At 42.4% G+C, this 20,053-nt stretch overlaps 2 protein-coding genes across 5 annotated transcripts; one reads left to right on the forward strand and one right to left on the reverse strand.

Annotated features, from left to right (window-relative positions):
* Window positions 1-88: 88 nt before the first annotated feature.
* Window positions 89-10,319, reverse strand: FAM161B (FAM161 centrosomal protein B). Of its 3 annotated transcripts, XM_074824685.1 has the most exons (10): window positions 10,246-10,319; window positions 9,889-10,121; window positions 8,143-8,705; window positions 5,522-5,859; window positions 4,996-5,123; window positions 4,542-4,709; window positions 3,955-4,054; window positions 2,396-2,526; window positions 2,065-2,151; window positions 89-1,041 (listed from the first exon to the last, which is right to left on the reverse strand). In XM_074824685.1, exons 2-10 carry the CDS (start codon window positions 10,035-10,037, stop codon window positions 987-989), a joined length of 1,719 nt encoding a protein of 572 aa, XP_074680786.1. In that variant the 5' UTR covers window positions 10,038-10,121; window positions 10,246-10,319; the 3' UTR covers window positions 89-986. The 3 variants fall into 3 exon arrangements, with proteins under 3 accessions (XP_074680786.1, XP_074680787.1, XP_074680788.1); XM_074824686.1 differs by lacking the exon at window positions 89-1,041 and having other exon boundaries at window positions 1,101-2,206; window positions 9,889-10,319; XM_074824687.1 differs by lacking the exons at window positions 89-1,041; window positions 2,065-2,151 and having other exon boundaries at window positions 2,465-2,598; window positions 9,889-10,319.
* On the forward strand, window positions 8,606-19,688 carry COQ6 (coenzyme Q6, monooxygenase). 2 transcript variants are annotated; one of them, XM_074824696.1, is made up of 12 exons: window positions 8,606-8,623; window positions 12,180-12,314; window positions 13,036-13,094; window positions 14,239-14,362; window positions 14,786-14,916; window positions 15,271-15,378; window positions 15,480-15,542; window positions 15,864-15,971; window positions 16,393-16,595; window positions 17,696-17,811; window positions 18,233-18,399; window positions 19,524-19,688. In XM_074824696.1, exons 2-12 carry the CDS (start codon window positions 12,251-12,253, stop codon window positions 19,551-19,553), a joined length of 1,173 nt encoding a protein of 390 aa, XP_074680797.1. In that variant the 5' UTR covers window positions 8,606-8,623; window positions 12,180-12,250; the 3' UTR covers window positions 19,554-19,688. The 2 variants fall into 2 exon arrangements, with proteins under 2 accessions (XP_074680797.1, XP_074680796.1); XM_074824695.1 differs by lacking the exon at window positions 8,606-8,623 and adding an exon at window positions 10,415-10,647.
* The last annotated feature ends 365 nt before the right edge of the window (window positions 19,689-20,053 follow it).

Raw genomic sequence — 20,053 nt, forward strand, 5'->3', positions numbered from 1 at the left:
TACTACAGTATTTTTATAAGTTAGCTGAACAGGGTGTAATTCTTTTAAATGAAAATAACAAAATATTTTCATAAAATGCAAAAATCCAGAGAAAAAGTTGAAATTCTTTATTTCCATACCATTTTTGAGATGTATATTAAGAGATTACAAATCTCTTCAGACCAACGTGTTGTTTAGCAAGGAAGGTGCTGGGGAGTTTCGGTTATTCAGTTTGATGCTTTTACTTTCATCACCCTTTCAGCAATTTCTGTGACTTGGATTTTAGCTGTTACTGTATTCATGCATACCACCTTAGTATTTGTTAAAGAGATATGGCATAATATCTTATATTAATTTGAAGTCCAGCCTTTGTTTCTCCTTTCTTAAGGTTTTCCTTTATACTTCACATACTTGGAAATTTCTTTTTCCAGCATCATTTGCTTTGCAGTATTATTCTGGCAATTGGCAACCAATTTTAGTAAATACCCCTTAAAATGTATGTATTAAAATTTTACTCCCACTGCTCCAGATATATCCATGCAAGCCTAATGATATATCTGTACAAGGCCACAGACTTGGAACATGGAAGAAATCTTCTTTCCTTCCTCTTTCAATGTGACAAGGCATGATGACAATATGATTACATCACTGCTCTTTTCCAGGGGGTACAGGAGAAAGAACAGCCTTTATGTGTCCTACACAATTAAACCTGTGCAGAAACCGGTACGCTGGTAACAGTCTTCCTTGAACCCTCCCAGGTGCTTAAGCCTCTGCTCAGGGTGGAGATCATTTGAGTCCGTAAGGAGGACTGCTGCAGCCCAGTGCAGTCAGCTCTGTATCCATCTCGGTGGAAGTGTAACATAGCAGCCTGGAACCCCAGGGCCATAAAGGCTTGGATCTAGTACTTTGTTACGATTAAAAATGTCATTATCTCAGTTTTATATCTTTATCTAATGTGGTAGCTCTTACAGGTACTGTCTTTCTGGTCTGATGATGAGGTTTTATTGTTACAGCATAAGGAGAAATGGATTGAGATGACAAAGATGAAAAGAGACACAGCGTCTATTGAAAAAGTGAGGAAAAGATGATTAATAAAGAAATTGGACAATGCAGAAACATGATAGCCATTTAAAAATCTTTTAATCTCACAGTGCTTTGATATCATAATTCTCAGAAAACATTCCAGGTGGTAAGGGTTTGTATTTTTGAGATCATTATTGTCAGGTGAAGGAAGACTGCTAATGTGTGAACTATACCGTTCAAGATGTGCCCGGCCTTTGAATGCAACATGCTGACAGGTAATACCTAATCTTTCTTCCACCAAAATCCATCTTTGATACCACAGTAATGGTAGAATTAGGACAACAGCAATCCAAATTGATGCATTGCTTAATTACAACCTTCTTCATAATTTTGGTTGTTTTTCAGGCCAAATTAATGACCTAAATAGGTAAGATGTTAAAACAGTTTCAAATAATGAAATATGGGAGATTTTTTAATACAGAGAGACTATTGCTTCTTCCTAATTGGGAGGAAGGAGCAGAGCTGGTAATGGGTGAATGAAGAGTTAACTCCAGAGGAAGACTTCCCTCTGAGTCTTCTCCCAAGGTAGGTCAAACCCGGCTATATTTTTTTAGAAATACCTTGTTTAAAAACATTCTACCACATATATGTGTAAACCACGGTTTAGCACACTGAAAGGCATTCTCCCCTTTCTGTGTGCTTCTGTGGCATGAATGTGAGATGACACTAGAGGATGCACCTCTTCAATTTTTCATGTCTATTTTTATCCAAAGATAGCGCTTCAACCTTTTTAACTTGTTTTGTTGCCCATTAAAGAAAGGGAAATGGCTCACACAAGGAACACTTGTGAAGACTAAGGGAGGCTGCAGGGTTTGCTGTGTTGGACAAGACATGCTCTAAACAACAGTTGGTCTTTTTTTTTCTTTACTAAGTTCTCACATCTCACCCCAGAGCAATTCTTAGGTGTCAGCCTAAACCATAAAGTTCCTGAGGATTAACCTGGAGAATCTTGAATTTTAAAAAATCAAGAGACGATCGATTGATTCTTCTGCTAGATCTTACGTTGCCATTTCCTTTCCACTCCGTTCCTCTTGAGGTTCTCCTTCCTGTACAGTACAGTTGTCCTTTTCACCCCGAGGCTTCAGCGCTCTGCAGAAATAGTGATTGTCTAATACCAGAAATGGTCTGCAGTCCTTACTTGCAGCTTTGTCCCATGCATAAGAAATAGAGTGCAATCATAGGGGTTAAGACAGAGAAGCCATGATGCTTAATAAGAAGCGTAAAGTTGATTTAACTTTGCCTACACTGGATGATACAAACTGAAGCACTTCCATGAACAAGGGAAATATTTTTAGTCAAAGGCAAAAGAGCTGTATTACATTGTTTTTATTACCTGGGAATGTCAGATTCTTCTTCCAGCAAGTCAGTGGCATCTTTCCCTTTTTTCCTTACAAATTCTTCGCTTAGCCCAACCTGCTGGAGGGTGTGTCTGTAGCGACGCTCTGCTCCTTGACGAGCATCACGCTATAAAATAGAAACTTAAACTGGGGCTTCCCCATAATGGTCAAGTTGTTTTGAACTTCATGGCTGACATTCCTAATGAGAACAAGAGGAAAGCAAAAGCCCCTGTCCAAATTTTTTGTCATCCATATAGTACAGTACCAAAACTGAATACTAGGACAGTGTCTCACATCTCTCAAAGTCAGAGCTCACCTTTTCCTGCTCCTGTTCTTTTTTAATTTCCTTCTTCTGTTCTCCTGCTTCTACAGCATTCCAGTCTTACCAGACTAGCATACTTGTGTCTGAGTCCTGACTCTGGCACTCAAATTGAGAATATGTGCAAGACAGGGTTGAGATAAATTCTGGACATGTTTGCTTGTAATTTGTAAGCACTAATGACAGTGGAGTTCTGTAAATGGAGAGCATTTGTGAAATAGCTTCGTATCAGCTCATCTTCATGAAACTGAAAACCAAGCATCCTGGATCCTATATCCTCACTGCCTCCAAATAAACCTTGCAGATTAATGTAATCTGAGATGACAGTTTTCCAGAGGGACTGGCCAGTTCCTAAAGATTAAAGTGTTCTGTATGGAAGGATAGAAATCTTGTCTCAACACAAGTCATATACTGTGTCATATGCTGTCAATACTGGTGAATTCTTACCAACTTGGCAAACAGAAATGTCACCAATATTTATCATACAAATGTGTTCTCTGCCTCCATTAACCACTCATCTGAACAGAAAGTCTGACCCAGGAGGGTACTTTCTCTTGAGAAATCTTACATCAGCATATTGTCAATGTATTGCCACTATGTCTCTAACCAGATACCATCCCTGCAAGGAGGCAAGAACTGAAAGAGAAAACCCAGGGAAAAAGATACTTTACAGAGAGTAAAGATTGTATTTACACCTCAAGTGCAATACAGATTTGCAGCTGGTACTGTGTGATGGATGAGATGTGCTGAATGCAACCCCAGAGAGCAGAGCTTGCAGGTGATATAAGTGACGTAACTGTCATCAATGTTTTCCTAGTAGCACTACAGATATAAAGAAAAAGTGCTCAACTGAAGAGGGTTTTAGGAAAAAAAGTTTAAAATTTCTAGATTGTAGGCTGTGGTATTCAGATGCAGAATAGGTATTCATATAATTTCTGGTGTGACAGGGCCTTGATTTTGATCAGACCATATATTTTGATTGCAATATATACTAAGCACTGAAAAGCTCTACAACCAAGAAATAAGTCTGAGTGTTTTTTCAAGTGGTGGGAAGGAATTTAGATTATACTTGGGTGGTCCTTCCATATGTTATTTGGAGTGTAGTCAGGAGAGCATGCAACCATTTGCACCTTCTTATCCCTGAATTAACTTGAGACTAGATTTCTTAATACCCATCTTAAATGAAAGACAGTGTATCCTGTCACCCAGAAACACTCTGGAACTTTGACCGGTTACCTTGGTGACCTGTTCAAAGAGGTATGGTCTGTTCTTGACTCGCAGCTGCATTTCTTCCAGCTCCTTTCTGTATTCCTTTGTTCTCTCTCTCATATTTTGCCTGAAATGGAAAAGTTGCCCATCTAATACAGGTTCCCTCTGAATGTAGTTTATCAGGAATGAGGAATTCTCAATAACTGTTTCGTCTTTTAAATAGCTCTGGTAATTCTCTTGATTCTGAATGCTGGGAAAAAAATCCTGTTGCTGGCAAGTTATGGACCCATTAGCAAAGCTTTACTGCTAGACTGTAAGCAAAGAAACAGTGTTCACATTTTTAGTAAACCTTGCCTTATGTGTGCTTTACCAAATTATACATTTCAATTGACTTGTTTGTACAAATTAGTTTCTACAAATGTTAATCTAAAGGAAACTGTTCTGTATGGAAAGAGTAGTGTGGAATTGTCAAGAAATCCAATTGAATGTGGAACAGGTTTGACAGCCAAAAAGGAGGCTAGTAATGTTCTTAGACCCAATTCCTCCTAAAGAATTACCTATGATCCCCAGTTAGTAGAGCAAATGGTTATTTCTGTGCCAAATAGGATACTGACCAGTTCTGTTTCAACTTCTCCTTGTGTGTTTCTTCCAGACTTTTATGTGGATCCAGGGCTTTTGCTCGGCTGTTCACTGACTTTCGGATAGCTTGACATTTCTTTTTCTGTTTCTCCAGCCAATAAATTCCTTCTTTGTCCCCTTCCTTTTTGTTATCTTGAGAGTATCTATATAGAAAAAAGTTACTAATGAGCTCACTTAAGACTGCCAGACTACACTCTAGCGGGGAATTTCACTTTTGTAGTCCTCTAAGGAGAAAAGCAAAATTTCAGACATATGAGTGTGCAGCTCCCAAATCAACTGGGAGGCAGGGCAAGAATTAGCAAAGAAAGACAACATTTAGGAAAAGTATTGTCAACATAGTTAATGTGATGAGGGAAAACACTGACTTTTTTCCCCTCCATTTTGGTCATTAGTTGCTGTATGGTCTTGTAGACAAACTTTTCTACTTACCTAATAGCAGATTCCCTTTTTCTAGTTGCATCTGTAATATGCACTGGAAGGGTGTTGGAAGAGAGAGAAGAAAGTCCGGTGAGAGAATGACATTTTTGCATTGAAACCTTGGGAAGTTGCTGAGAATCCTGAAAAAAATGGAACTTCATTCAGTGTATTTGTTCACAATACAGAATCTCCTCTGTTCTTTGTCTACCAAAGAGAACAGTTGGTATACAGTTGGTGTATGTGGGCAATGCACTCATTCTTCTCTCTTCCATCAGGAGGGATTTACATGGGGAGGGGCTGAGGGATGAGGGGAAGGGGATGTGATTAGGAGTATGGAAGGGTGCCTGAGTCTTAGCTGTCACAGCTTATCTCTTTGTGTAGAATTTTGTTCTCTGGTTTATCATAGAATTCTGCGGTATTCCCAAGACAAGGGCAGAGGTCACAGGACATTAACCATCCATAAATAAGTGCTATACATTTAAGAAGTTGCTATCTTGATCAGAGAAAGCAGTACCACAGAAATATCCAGTCATCTCACCTTTATCTTTTCATTAGCCTGCCTCTGCCTGCCACGGAGATTGGAAGTTCTTAACTTGAATGGCTTATTACGAGTTGCCTCTTTGATTTCTTGTCTCCTTACTGCTTCCCTCTGAAATGCCCAGTAAAGTCCTTCAAAATCCGGTATTGTTGGATTAGTTCTTGGCTTGAAGCTGAAACTTTTATCCTGCAAGAAGCCAAGTCTTTCCTGCTTAGTTTTAGTGGCAGTTCGGGACTGAGGCGCCCTCCGACAGTTGCTAGTATCTATAGGAGCTACGGAGAGCTCAAGCAAATCCTTCGCTCTCATCTGAATGCGGATTTCTCTGTAGAGTTCAGCTTCTAATGAATCAAAAGCAAAGCAATGAGAAGAGTATGAGTGACATGAAAGGCTGTGAAATTGCCACTGCACAACTCTCAAACTTTTTGATGGCAGCTACATATATAGGAGAGACCAGACATCCTGTGTTCTCTCTCCCCACTTTCCAGCCTGTCTCTCTCCTTTGCCTCCCAGGGAAAAAAAAAATCAGATACCAGAAAAAACACGGTAGCGTCTCTTAGGCATTAATCTCTAAATACCTCTTTCACTTATCAGAGTAAGTTACTGAACAGGCCTTCTCCTCCTATTCTTAGGGGTACCAGATAACTTGTGCCCTTTGTCTTGCAGAAGTGTTGTGTTAATCAAGGTTTTACTTTTCATATGGGACTTTCTGTCATTGTGTTGACTGTGTGATCCAGATGGGCTGTTCACATAGACTTGTAACGGCTGGGGGCTTTTCCATGTAATGTCCAGCAGTGTTTGTCTATATTGGAAAAGATTTTAAGTAAGTAGCATTTGGTGAATGGATCATGTCTTGTGACTTCTGTGACAAACCTTCCATAGAAGGAATGTGTTTCAGGGTATAGCATGAAACTGAGGCCTTTCCCGTGCAACACTAAATATTTGTTAAAACGGAGACAGTTGGCTGTGGGTTGGGTTTTTGCTTTTAGAAAAAAAAATCAATACTGTTGTTTGCAAAATAAGACTGGTTTCTTGAGTCTATAAGTTTGCATTGAGGTATGAAATATTCATTCCTCCTTCCTTCTCATATACCAGATAGAAACAGAACAATGGCTTGTCTTTTGCTCTTTTACCTTTCTAATCTATTTAGTTCAGTACACCACAACAGAATGTTTTCTGGTGAAACTGGCATATACTCAAGAAGAAATCAGTGGGAAACTGGGAAAAAAAAGGGGGGTGAGAAAAGCAATGAGAATTAGCAAGGACTGGTTTAGTTCCTATATTCAAGCATGAAGTCTGTATTGCTTACTTCAAACTTACAACTGTTGGGGCTTAAGCCATCTGAAAGAAAGCAAACATCAAGAAAATTTCCTTGGCTGTCCCTCTGACTAGAATGGTCCTGTCACCTACCTCCCCTGTTTTAGCACTTAAGAAGGTGGAGAGCAAGTGGAAAGGTGACTGAAAACATCAGAGAATGGCAGGAGAGACTGGATTACTGCACTATCACTTAGAACTCAAATAATTGCCTGATTTGGGCTCACGAAATATTTTTCTCCTAGGGGTTCTGTGCAGCACAGATTACTTAGAAATAGTGTGACCAGCAGAAGTAGGGAGGTGATGGTCCCCTGGTACTCTGCACTGGTGAGGCCACACCTGGAATATTGTGTCCAGTTTTGGGCACCTCAATACGAGAGAGATACCGAGGTGCTGGAGTGAGTGCAGAGGAGGGCAACGAAGCTGGTGAAGGGCCTGGAGAACAAATCCTATGAGGAGCGATTGAAGGAGCTGGGACTGTTCAGTTTGAGGAGGAGAAGGCTAAGGGGAGACCCCATCACTCTCTACAACTACCTGAAAGGACATTGTAGAGAGGTTGGTGCTGGTCTCTTCTCATGGGTGATTAGTGACAGAACAAGAGGGAATGGCTTTAAACTGCAACAGGGGAGGTTTAGACTGGACATTAGGAAAAAATTTTTCACAGAAAGAGTGGTCAGACAGTGGAATAGGCTGCCCAGGGAGTTGGTGGAGTCACCATCCCTGGATGTGTTTAAGGGTCGTTTAGATGAGATTTGGGGGGATATGGTGTAGGGGAGAACTTTGTAGAGTAGGGCTGATGGTTGGACTTGATGATCCCAAGGATCTTTTCCAACCTGAATGATTCTGTGATTCTAAAAAGTCTGTGACTTGGGTAGGAGTAAAATTGTTAGTTCTAAGATACTGCACAGAGCTTGGACACTTCTGGCACTACATCTAAGTCCCTTTAGCATAACCAAAGGTATGGGATCCAGTGCAGGGAAGGATTCCCAAACTGACATGATTTGCAGCAAAAGGGGTATGGAAATCTGTCTGAAAAGCTCAGTGTACCCGTGTGTGCTGGGGAGTGGTACAGAACTGCTGCTGCTGACACTGATACAAGACTATTAAATTTAGGACACTCTACTGTAGGGGTATCTAGATGAAACGTAATGACCAGTGATACACAGGAGACTAGACAACACCAGGAGAGGTAATGATATTGTCTTTACACTCCAAGTAATGCCCTACGGGCCATGATCCTACCTCCCAGCATGGAGACAGCAAGGGACACACAGGGGGTTGTTTTTATAGGAAGACCCCTGGCATTTTACCTTTGAGTTTATCTCCAAGAAGTGCGTCATAAGTAGATTTTGGAACTTTTTTACTTGCTTGCTTCTGTTTGGAGCTCTCATTTGGGGTTGCTGCTGTCAGGAACTTTTGTCTGATAGCTTCTTTCTTTTTTTCCTCCTTCTCCAGGAAACTGAAGGGCCGCTGGGTTGAAAGTAGCAGCTCCTTTCTTTTCTGTGTTGCTATTTGCCTGCGAGTCTCATTTTGCTCCATTAATTCCTGATAAAGGGGCAGAAACACGTGGGCAGGTACAGGCTGTGCCCGGAATTGTTTCTGACATTCAGCTTCATCCTGGCTTTGCCTTTTGTCTCTCTGTTTGTCTAGTTCAAGAAACATGTATGACTTCATCAACTGGGACTTTTTGCGAGCTTCCCGCAGCGTCATTTTGAAAGGCTGAGGGATGGTGATGGAAGGAATCCATGGAGATGAAGCGCTTTTTGGCCTCAAGCGGGATTTAGGAAACAAGTAAGGCTTTTGCTGATCCCAGGTACTGTCCGAGGTGAGGTCGATCAAAGAACTGGACTGCCTTTTGTTACCAGATGTATAACTAAGACAAAGACATTATGAAGGGGAAATAAGTGAAATTATTAAAAGATAGAGTTAAAAGAAGGGAGACAGTGTTGATTAAGAGAAAGACACTGCAGGCTGAGTTGGTTCATTAAGACAGGCCTAGGGCTTATTGTTCTCAGGCTCTATATTTTGCTTTGCTACCAAAGTTTTTAAGCAGAGCTTTGCTTGTTTTCTGTTTTCCATGTATAAAATGGCGGTTATGCCTACTTAGCTCTGAAATGCAGTTTATTATGCTGCTAGCACTCTATTTCCAGAAAGGCCACAAGTAAACCAGAAAGTTCCAGTTTTAGGGATATCTGGCGGACAGCTACTCAGCATAAAAGACAAACTCAGGAGAGGCAGTAAATCAGGCACACAGATGCCTAACAAACAGTACCAAACACCAGCATTCCTAAGATGCTGATGGAAGGGCCATTGCAAGGAACTGCTTTAGCGCAACTCCTAAGAGGTTCAGCTGGGCACTTTGTAGTTCGTAAGAAGATCGTATAATTGATAATAAGAAAAAAGCCCAAGATTATCACAGGTCTCATTGAAATAGCAAACTTCTCGTAGATGTTTGAGGGTGATTGTGAAACTGAGTAAAACTTGTGAGATATTTAGGGAAGGAATAAATGCAGCTAAAAGGAAGGATCCAAGTGGATCAGATCAGGGTGGGCCAAGAACAGGAAAATGGGAAAAAGGGGGGGAACAGAAGGTGCTGATCATGCATAAACAGGCTCCTGTTCAATACCCTTGCCTGGTGATTGCTGCAGTCCATTCTTCATAAATTATTTCCTTTGTAAGAGCATGTGTGTGTGATCTGCTAGTGAATTTCAAGCTGGACTAACCACAGAGAAAGACAAGAGGTGTGAGAGCTAGACACTGGAGGGACCACAGCTCTGAAGACTGAATGCTGGATAGGAACGTGGGTGATCTGCTAGGCAATTTTAAGCATGATTAGCTGATGAGCAGGAATGGGATTTGTGCTGTTCGTGTTTTATGTGAAAGCTGCTTACGTGGGCACCTGTTGGCCCCATCCTCCCATCTGTGGATAGATTTGTGGCCAGCGTTTTGGCACCTATATATGTGCATCCTGGGACTTCACACTCTGCCTCGTCACAGGTCAGACACAGCAAGAATCCCACATGCCATTCTGCCATCCTTACCAGGTACCATCCTACCTGAGAGCCTCCCACAGCTTGTCACGCAGGACTGCCGCCTCCTGCCTGAAACTCTCGAACTCCTCATCCTCTTCGGATACCCCGAGGTCACCCCTTAACTTTGCCTGGTGCGGTAAGCCCGGTTCTAATGGAGACCGCCGGCCTCCCATCCCGAGAGGCTGCTCCCAGCTCCTCGCCTGGTGGCGGGAGCCGCGGGAGTTGGTCCGTTACAGCCTGAGGGGATGCCGTGTCACCTGGAAGAAAAAAAAAAAAAATAAATTGAGAAGTGCTCGTTTCGGGGGTGCGACCCCAACCTCCAGGCCCGGCCTCGGCGCTCCCCGGGCTGAGGTAGCGCCGCGGCCGGGCCGCCGCCCTCACCTGCAGGCGGCCGCCCAGCCCTCCAACGGCACCGATCCAGCTCCCGCCAATCAGCGAAGCCGGCAGTGCTCTAGGCCCGCCTTTTCGGCCTCAAGCAGCCAATCAGACTCCAAGACGGGCCGCACCCGCCGCTCGCTCATTGGTGCTCGGGAAGAGGTGTTTCGTGTAGCGCCCGCCCCCGGGCAGGTTGCGTTGTCATGGCTTCCAGAAGCCACTTCCGCCCTGTCGTCACTTCCGCGGTGATGGCGGTCGCGTGTGGCAGGGGGCTGCTGGCCCCGCTCGCTGGGAGGTTGCGGGCCGGCTCCCGGGTTCCCCTCCGGTCTGTTGCCGCCGCCGCGCCGCTCTACGATGTGGTGGTGTCGGGCGGGGGAATGGTCGGGAGCGCCATGGCCGCAGTGCTGGGTAAGGCTGTGACCTTCTCGGCCGCGCCGGGCGGCACCTTCGGGCCTCCCGCACCGTGTTCTGTGAGTTCAGCGAGTCGCGGGTTTTGTGTCCCGCTGTCTCACCGGTTCCACGAAAAACTTCAGTGTGGGAGCTTTCCCAAAACCTCAATGTTTCAGTGTCTGGAGTATCGGGTACTTTTATAAGTGGACCTTATAAAAAGGAGATAACTATGTAGTTATCATTTAGGATCTTAACATTCAAGATCCTGTTGTGAAATTTCCTTATTCCTGCATCCCCTTGTGACAGCACTCTAAAGTGGACTTCAAGCTGTTTGGTTAGCTGATCGTTATGATGAGCCTTGTCCTACTTATGTGTGTGTTAATGTAGCCGTTACTTTGAATTCTGTAGACTGCTTGTCTTCTGTCAAACATGGTCGCCTTTAAATCACTGATGGATAATTTCAGCCATAGCTGAAAATGCTTTTCTAATCTGAAGTTTCATTTTCTAAGCCTGAATTTAATCACTGGAATACCAAGTTAAAATGCATTCATGCATGGCCTGTATCAGTAGAGATCTGAAAGTACTGGCTGCTTCTTTATTTGCAATGTTGATTCAGAAGGGTGCAATAGTGACAGAAGCCTAAAGAAGAGTGTAAAGAAGAGCAAAAGAGCAATGACCCTAAGCAGTAAGTGCTTTGCAAGTGTAAGGATTTACCTTGCAAGCTTACTGTTCTGTTTGTATTGTTACACAAGACCACAGTGAAATTGAGACAGCGTAAGGATCCCCTCCAGCAGTGATATCTAAGGCTAACATGTGGGTTTCGGTCCTTTCAAGAGATGAGGTTGTGTTATGCATAACCTAGAAAATACGTTCAGGATACTGCTGTTATTGGGACTGCTGTAGCAGTAAACTCTGGATGTTATAAGTACACTGTTTCTGGTCTTAGTACCTTCTGCAGCCATAGGGGTCAGATGCAACAAGTACGGCTAATTCAGCTGTAGTGTGATTTACTTTTGAGTCCTCTCTTCATTTTTTATCAGTTCTCTTTGAAAATTAAAGTGTAAACTGCCTGTGCTATTCCACTGTCAGAATATAAGGATAAAGAAAACATTAATGTAGTGGCTAAATATCATAGAAGTTTTATTTTGATCACTTGTTCTAATAGGTGAATTTATGTTCAAACTCTGAAAAATGTGTTCCGTGCATGGAGTAAACATTGCAGATTTCACTTGTTAATACTTCACTAATGAGCTGTCATAACAAAATAGGCACAAATTTGTACAAAATGTAAACTTTATACAAAAAGAAAACATTTAATCATTGCTTTAACTGCCAGAGGTTTGTCCATCTCAGTAACAGGACTGTAGTCATAAAGCTTTAAAATATAAAAGTTCACCTGCTTGGTCAAAACCTGTATTGTAAATTAATTTCTTCATTAAGTTTTGCATCTACTCTGTCTTATTACAAAAATGCATATCATTACTATAGAAACAAGAAATTAGTTTTTTTGGCAGAAGCATTGTAACAAAGCATGTACTTGTTTATTTTAGGGCATGATATCCACTTCCATGATAAGAAGATTGCTTTGCTGGAGGCTGGTCCTAGGAAAGAATGTGATCACATGCCAGACAGTTACAGTAACAGGGTCAGTTCCATCTCCCCAGGATCAGCAACCCTCCTAAGCAGTAAGTGTGATTTCTACTGTTTGCGTTTTAACCCTCTATTTGATCTGGTTTTATTTTGTTTAAACAAAACCCCTTTAAGCATGTGTTGCCTTCATCTTAAACTTAACGGAATTATTTGCCCTTGTCTCTTAGTATTCTATATGCTGAATTGTGGTGATGAAATCAGGCTTCTCTTGATAACAGGGATCTGTGTTCTGGTATGTTGGCCTGATTCGTTATATAAATATTTGTAACATTAGGTTAGTGAAAGATTGTAAGGTGCTCTCTACAGTATCTGGAATGTTCTGTTCACAAAAGAAGCACATACTTAGTGCTCTGTAGTCTGGTAACTCACTTCTGATTAATTTTCATTTTAAAGAGATATTTGAGCCTTGGTTCCTTATGGAGAAAGAAATGTTCTAAACAATGATGGCCATGCGTTTCTGTGTCTGTTTTATTGTTCAGTGATAGGACAGTGAGAGTTGACTGTTAAGTAACAGCGTTCACAAAAAACTCTTGTTTCTTTTCTGCTGGCTTGTGTTAACAGTAAAATAATGTGATGCTGGAGCTGTGAAAGTATTGAGGCAGACCCGGCCCTGTCTAGAGATGGTACAAGCAGAGTCTGGGCATTGATAGTCAAAGAGGGAGGAGGAAAGTTTGGAGTGAGCTTCAGTTTTGTTTGAGTCTCAATGTCATGTGTGAACCTGTATCTCTATGCATTTGTGTCCTTTCTCTCTTTCAGGTTTTGGTGCGTGGGATCATGTCTGCAGCCTGAGACTCAAACCGTTCCGGCGAATGCAGGTGCTTTACTTAGGGCTGTGAATATACTATATGTCCACCTACTTTGAACTCTCAGAAGTACTTATGTTAATGACCCAAAGATTACCTTTTTTCTTTGGTAAAGGGCAGGTCATGCTTATGATGATTCCTGTTATTTTTTGGGGGGTAGCAGTCTACTCAGAAATACCCATCCTCAGAGTCTTGATGTTACAGGGTGAAAGATTGATTCCTAATGGAAGCCGTAGATATTGAGGCATGGGTGCTAGTCAGGAAATAAAGGTAAAGGTGTGTATTGGTTTTGGCTGGGATAAAGTTAATGTTGTTCATAGTAGCTTGTATGGTGCTGTGTTTTGGATTTGTGCTGGAAACAATGTTGATGATACAGGGATGTTTTAGCTATTGCTGAGCAGTGCTTACATGGAGCCAAGGCCTTTTCTGCTTCTCACACTACCCCACCAGCGAGGAGGCTGGGGGTGCACAAGAAGCTGGGAGGGGACACAGCCAGGACAGCTGACCCCAACTGCCCAAAGGGATATCCCAGACCATGTGATGTCATGCTCAGCATATAAAGCTGGGGGAAGGAGAAGGAAGTGGGGGATGTTTGGCGTGATGGTGTTTGTCTTCCCAAGTAACCGTTACGCATGATGGAGTCCTGCTTTCCTGGAGATGGCTGAACACCTGCCTGCTAATGGGAAGTGATGAACGAATTCCTTGTTTTGCTTTGCTTGCATGCACAGCTTTTGCTTTACCTATTAAACTGTCTTTATTTCAACCCATGAGTTTTTGCACTTTTACCCTTTCAGTTCTCTCCCCCATCCCACTGTGGGGAAGGGAGCAAGCAGTTGTGTGGTGCTGAGCTGCCTGCCGGGGTTAACCCACAACAAGGTGGTAGGGTAGCTTTGTATGTTAATCATGTAACAGGATAGTAGGGATAAAAAACTTTCTTTGCAATTAGTTTTTGAGATGAAGCTAGATCACTGTATGAAAGGAATTATGTAATGTACTTTAGTAGCTGGGAATGGATGGTAATCCAGGACGTTTCCTCTAGTTCTGTGTTTCTAGATTGCTGTGTCCTTTTCCTGTTAAGGTGGATACATTCATAGTCCCTGAAAGGAACAGCACTTCTTTATCATGTAGCTTCATGTAATGTATTTTTTCTTTGTAGGTGTGGGATGCTTGTTCAGAAGCCATGATCGTTTTTGAGAAAGATGACTTAGATGACATGGGTTACATAGTGGAAAATGATGTCATTATGTCTGCTCTCACAAAACAGTTAGATGCAGTAGCAGGTAGTGGTCAACTTCTTTAATATTTTATTTCCTGCAGAGAGCTTTCAGTTACTTGCGTTCTGTTGTATGTCCTAAGTTATGAGAGGGAGAAAGATAATTAATCTAACAAGTTGATACATAGGCAGCTTCTTGAATTGGGGGGAGGGAGAAATTTGTCTTCTGAAGGCTACGCATCAAGAAAGCAGTTGCATATGTAGTTCTCCAGAACATAGTCTCTCCAGAAATAGACTTAATGAAAAGATCCAGAGCAGGCCCTGTGGTGACAAAGGGTTGGCCAGATCTGTTCTTTCAGGGTGCCTTGAGAATTGTAGGGTCAGCTTTTAGGGTGCCATTAAGACACGCGTGGCCTTTGCTGTTGTAGTGATGTTTCCTTTTTTCATGTCTGTATCATGCTGTGACCATGGTACTTTGTGTTCCCATCAGACCGGGTGGAGGTTTTCTACAGGAGCAGAGCAGTGGGGTATACCTGGCCCCTTCCCTCTCACAGCTGTGACACAAGCCCTTGGGTCCAAATTGAGTTAGCTGATGGACGCAGACTTCAGACCAAACTGCTGGTAACTAAACTTTTTATTTCTGTTGATCAGGCATCATCTCTCACCCAAGTCCTTTCCACTGGATTTGGTTCTGATTCCGTGTGTGCCGCTCCACCCGCGTGGAGGGCTTGAGTGAGGTGAGTGCCTAACTCTGTCAGAGATGCTATGGGACACGGTGCGTAGCCTTTTCTGTACCTGACGCAAGAAGACTGTGCTGAATTGGACAAGTGCAGAAGGGGCCACCTCTTCTGGTTTTTGGGGAATCTTTTTTTCCGAATAAACAAAAAAATGTGTACATGCAGGCTGAGGTTTGTAGACTGGAATATTGGCTTTCTTAGGAGCTGCTGAAGAGGTTGCTTTGTATCTGTTTTGCAGATTGGTGCAGATGGTCATAACTCAGTAGTCCGGAAGGAAGCTGAAATTAAGAACATTGAGCATCAGTACGACCAGTCAGCTGTGGTGGCAACTCTCCATTTGTCTGAGGTGAAATCCTGCAAAGTGACTCTTCCATAGCAGCAGAACAGCTTAAGCAGGTGATCCAGGTCCCTAGTTCATAACTGTCCACTTACTTCTTTCCACTGTAGGCCACAGACAATAATGTAGCATGGCAGAGGTTCCTTCCCACAGGGCCGATTGCACTTCTTCCGGTAAGGTGACTCGCAGTCTCTGTACTTTTTTTTTTTAAGTCTGTTCTTTTCTAGTAACTTTATTTCTGTCTGTGCTTTTCTATGTTGGTTCTGTCTCTTAAGAATTTGTCCATCTGCCTTTTACTTTACAGTTACTGCATTTGTTTTCCCTTCTGCCCTCTCACTTTTTCCTTGGTATTTCCCACTTGTAGCAAGTTGGGCTGGAAGAGTAAAGTTCAGAGGGACTGGTGTGAGGCAGGGCAGTGGGGAAATCTTTGCACTGGTCATTTATTTTTGCTTCTTTTTCTCTTGACCCTTAAACTTGACGTTCCCTTAAACTAGCTGTCTGACACTGCCAGCTCTCTGGTCTGGTCTACATCTCATGAACATGCATCGGAACTTCTCGGTATGGATGAGGAAAGTTTTGTGGATAGCATCAACTCTGCCTTTGTGAGTATCAGCCTTGTGGTGGGTGTGAGGCTGACTTTGTTTTAATCACAAGAAATACAATGGAGCCCTACAGCTTAAAGGATGGTGGGAGATAATGGGAGAGGTGGATTCTCAAGTTCCTTCCCCTGGTGAGGATAGTATTAAAAAGGCACTTAGCAAAGAATGGATGACCCCTTGCGACTGAATTAGATTAGTTCTGAAAGTCACAGAAGTTGTTGAACTAAATTTCCAAAAGGTGGGAAGGGTAGGCTCATCCTAGTTTGAAACTTTTATGTCCTAAAATGATGATAGTTTCTTCTGCTGTATAGTTTTGTCCAAGTGGTTAAAATTCAGTATTTGGAGCTCATTCAGATGGTTTTCTACTGGATTGTTTTACATGTCTAGTTTGGGTTAACATCTAAAGATTTGTTTGTTTTTTCAGTGGAGCAACGTAAACCACTCTGACTTCATTGATACTGCCGGGGCCATGTTTCGATCTGCTATTTCACTCCTGAAACCCTCAGGGACTGCAGTCCGTCAGCTGCCCCCAAGTGTTGCTAAACTAGATCCAGGGAGCCGAGCCATGTTCCCTCTTGGAATGGGGCATGCGACAGAGTATGTCCAGCACCGTGTGGCTCTTATCGGGTAAGGTCCCTGGGGTAGCCCTTGTGTGAGTGGGTGGCGTGGCGTTAGAAATGATGTGAGCGTAGCGGCTCCCAGACAACAAATTAGATTGTTAGAAATATTTATGGTTTCAGTTTGACTTTATCCAGGCCAGTTTGTACCATGTGCTCTTGTGCCAACAAAGTCCTTTATTATGAGTAGCTCTGTCCATTGTGTGTGCTTTCTATGTAAACTCTGAGATAATTATTTCCCTTTTCTGGTTTGTGTAGTCCAGCGAAATGATTCAGTGTCTCATGCTGGACCTGTACTTCCTCAAACATTGTAGCAGCCATTCTGTGTACCAGTTTGAGTTTTAAACTCACCTTTCTTGAACACAAATGGCAAAACTTAAAAATTATTCCACATGAGATGTCATAGGCTTTTGTATGGTGACCTATAGTAACAGGAAGGTATCTCATCTTTTAAATTCTAAGGTTGTACGTACTTTTTTCTCCACCACAGTTGCAATACACTGGTAGCTTAGAGTAATCCTTGGATGCCATACTACACTTCAGATACTTTTCATCTTTCCAACTTGTGAGCCACTCTGTGCTTCATAGCTTGTTAAAGTGCATGATCTTATATTTCATACCCAAACTTCATTTCATTTCTCTAACTTTAAGACTTCCTTATCAGTATGTCTGGCTTTGTCCTTTACAGACAAGTCTGCTCATAAAAGAACCTGATTTTGTTTCTATTCAATGATATCCCACTTTGTATTCATGATGTCTGTTTACTTTGTCTCTGTGAAATGTGGCAGAGATATACCTCCTGTTGTGCTGAGGTCACTTATAAAACATTAAGGCCTGTTCCACACATGATCCGAGAGAGGACTTTTTAGAATTTTTCCTTTCAGAACTGCTTTTTGTTATCTCCCCTTTGTCTTGCTTCTTACAACTGGAGAGGCAGTCAGGTAGCTCAGCATAGCATGCAGGGAAGTACTGGATAAAGCGTATATGGTGCCGTAAGGTGGTGTTTATTGCAGAGAGGTGAGGAGTGCTATACTGATCCCTTCTGGGGCTTGTCAGCCTTTATGGCGTTCTTCAAGAAGGGATATAAATTTCTGTCTTTTCTTGCTCCAGGGATGCAGCACACAGAGTCCACCCACTTGCAGGACAAGGTGTAAACCTGGGCTTTGGTGATATTGCATGTTTAGCCCATCACCTCAGTGCAGCAGCCTTCAATGGGAGCGACCTGGGTAAGGATCCAAGACAACCAAGTGGCTGGAAGAGGATTAGTCTTACAGGCCTTCGCTGCTAACATCAGGACATGCGTTACCACTGTTGCAGGTTAAGTGTGCTGCTGTCTTGTGTTTGAAAGGCACAAGCAGCTTTGAAGCAAAACTGTTCCGATGACCATTGGCTGTGGAGTGGTTAAAGATTCTTGGATGCAGTTTCTGTCCCACAAATCTCAAAGCTGCTTTAAGAAAAAGTTTTGCAGAATGGTAGTTAAAGAGGTGGTGACATGAAGAGCACTAGCTGATGGAAGGAGGCCTTTATTAATATGAACCATTTCTCTGTTCTGTGTTTTCAGTTGACAGTGGAGACTGCTATATAGATAAGATGCACAATTGTTTGTGGCACTCGGTTTTAATAGGAGCATTCAATTATCTCTTCCAGGCTCCTTAAAACATCTCTTGAAGTTTGAGACAGAACGTCAGAGGCACAATGTCGCCTTGATAGCTGCTGTTGATGTGCTAAAGAGGCTTTACTCCACGAGGCTGGCTCCCTTGGTGTTGCTGAGGACATGGGGATTGCAAGCAACAAATGCCCTGCCTCCTGTCAAGGTAAGAATCTCACTTTAGTGAGGGCTGTAGGAAGAGTCCAGAACTATTTGTGAAACATACAGAAGCTGTGAATACTTTCTTCTTTTAAATGAAACATGTTTGGTTAGAAAATGCTACTTGCTCAAACTGAAGTTTTGAGTCCTGAATGAGCCTGAGGAGTTCCTAAATAACTGATGACTTAGTAGTAACTGTTTTCTCCTGCAGCATAAGGGAAGATAAGGGATCGAAGTGTCTATACTCTGTATCAGTAGTTAGAGGTTAGAAGTCATTTGAAGTTTTTTGCTTTATTTTGGTATGGAATGAAAATACAGAACCTTGAACTGCATTCCAGAAATGCATTATGAAAAACCAGGCCTATGAAGACACATATTCACATGTGACTTGGCAGATGTGGGGCACAGCTCAAACAAGTTGCCCATTTCTGTGCTGTTTTGCCTTGTGAAATTGTTCCCTCCTGGCAGAAGTGCAAGTCTTCATGATGGAAGTTACCTGAGGAAGGCAGTTGTGAGGAGGTTCAGTCTTAAACACAGACCCTCTATTTGCAGCCTATTTGCCTAAGTTCTGCACCATCTTGACCTAGTTGCTGGATTTTCATGAGGATTCTTAAGCCACCTCTCTCAAAGCTCCCAAGCACTGTCAAGTTAGATTCCTCATTTCTGGATTTGAATGTTTTATTCCACAAATCAAGTCACCTTCCTATTAAACACAGTTGGCGTTTCCTTTGTGTTATGGTCACAGTTAAGACACAGAGTTGAAGAGCAGTAAATTCCAAAGGTGTAGTAGCTGCCACTGGCAAGTATCTTTATTGCACTAAAAAGAGGACTGTGCTGCTGTTTCAGTGCTCAGAATTTTTTTTCTGTTTAAAGCAGAAAACCAAATGAAGACCTCTTTTTCTGAGCACAGAACCTGTTGGTAACAACACCTCTGTTTTGTGCTACTTGGGAAGGAAAGGAATGTTGAAACTTAATTTTGTAGCATACAGGGACAGGTGCTCTGCACTTGGCTAGAAAGGCTGACAAAGAACCATTGTCCATATGTATAAAAGGGAAGGAGACTATAGTTGTGTTCTGGAATGTATGCTTACTATCACTTTATAAATTACTTACCTTTTTCTTCTCTTTTAGGAGCAAATCATGGCTTTTGCCAGCAAGTGATCTGCTGTCAGTTTGGAACAGCAGCTTGCCAGTGAATGCATTGCCCTTATAAGAACTGTGACTGACTTGAATCTTTGAATTGTGTTATTTTTAATTTAACAATAAAACTGAGGGATTAAGCTGTGTATTACATCACCCACCAGTTTATGCAAATGTTCTGTCTCATCTGCTCCCCTCAAGAGGATTTTAGGGTCTCTTCTTATAGTACCATGATGTCTTCAGCCACAGAACTGTATGTACAACGTGCTTTTAATTTGGGCTTTTTGAATTGAAGACTGAGGTGGAAAGAGCTGTCTTCTGGCAAATGCAGTGCTGAATTTTGCCAGCTACAACTTCTGCTGCTTAATTACTTTCAGTTTTCTCTGATGTGATTTCTAGAGCTGTAATGCCATTCTGAGTTCTTAGCACTTCCTGGACTCAGAAAGGAGGGGTAGCTTTCAGCAGAGGAGACAGCTCATGGTGGCAGACATGTTTTAAAGCTCTAAGCTGTCTCTTTCTTT

Source organism: Strix aluco, chromosome 4 (assembly GCF_031877795.1).
Source record: "Strix aluco isolate bStrAlu1 chromosome 4, bStrAlu1.hap1, whole genome shotgun sequence".
In the NCBI taxonomy this organism is placed as follows: Eukaryota; Metazoa; Chordata; class Aves; order Strigiformes; family Strigidae; genus Strix; species Strix aluco.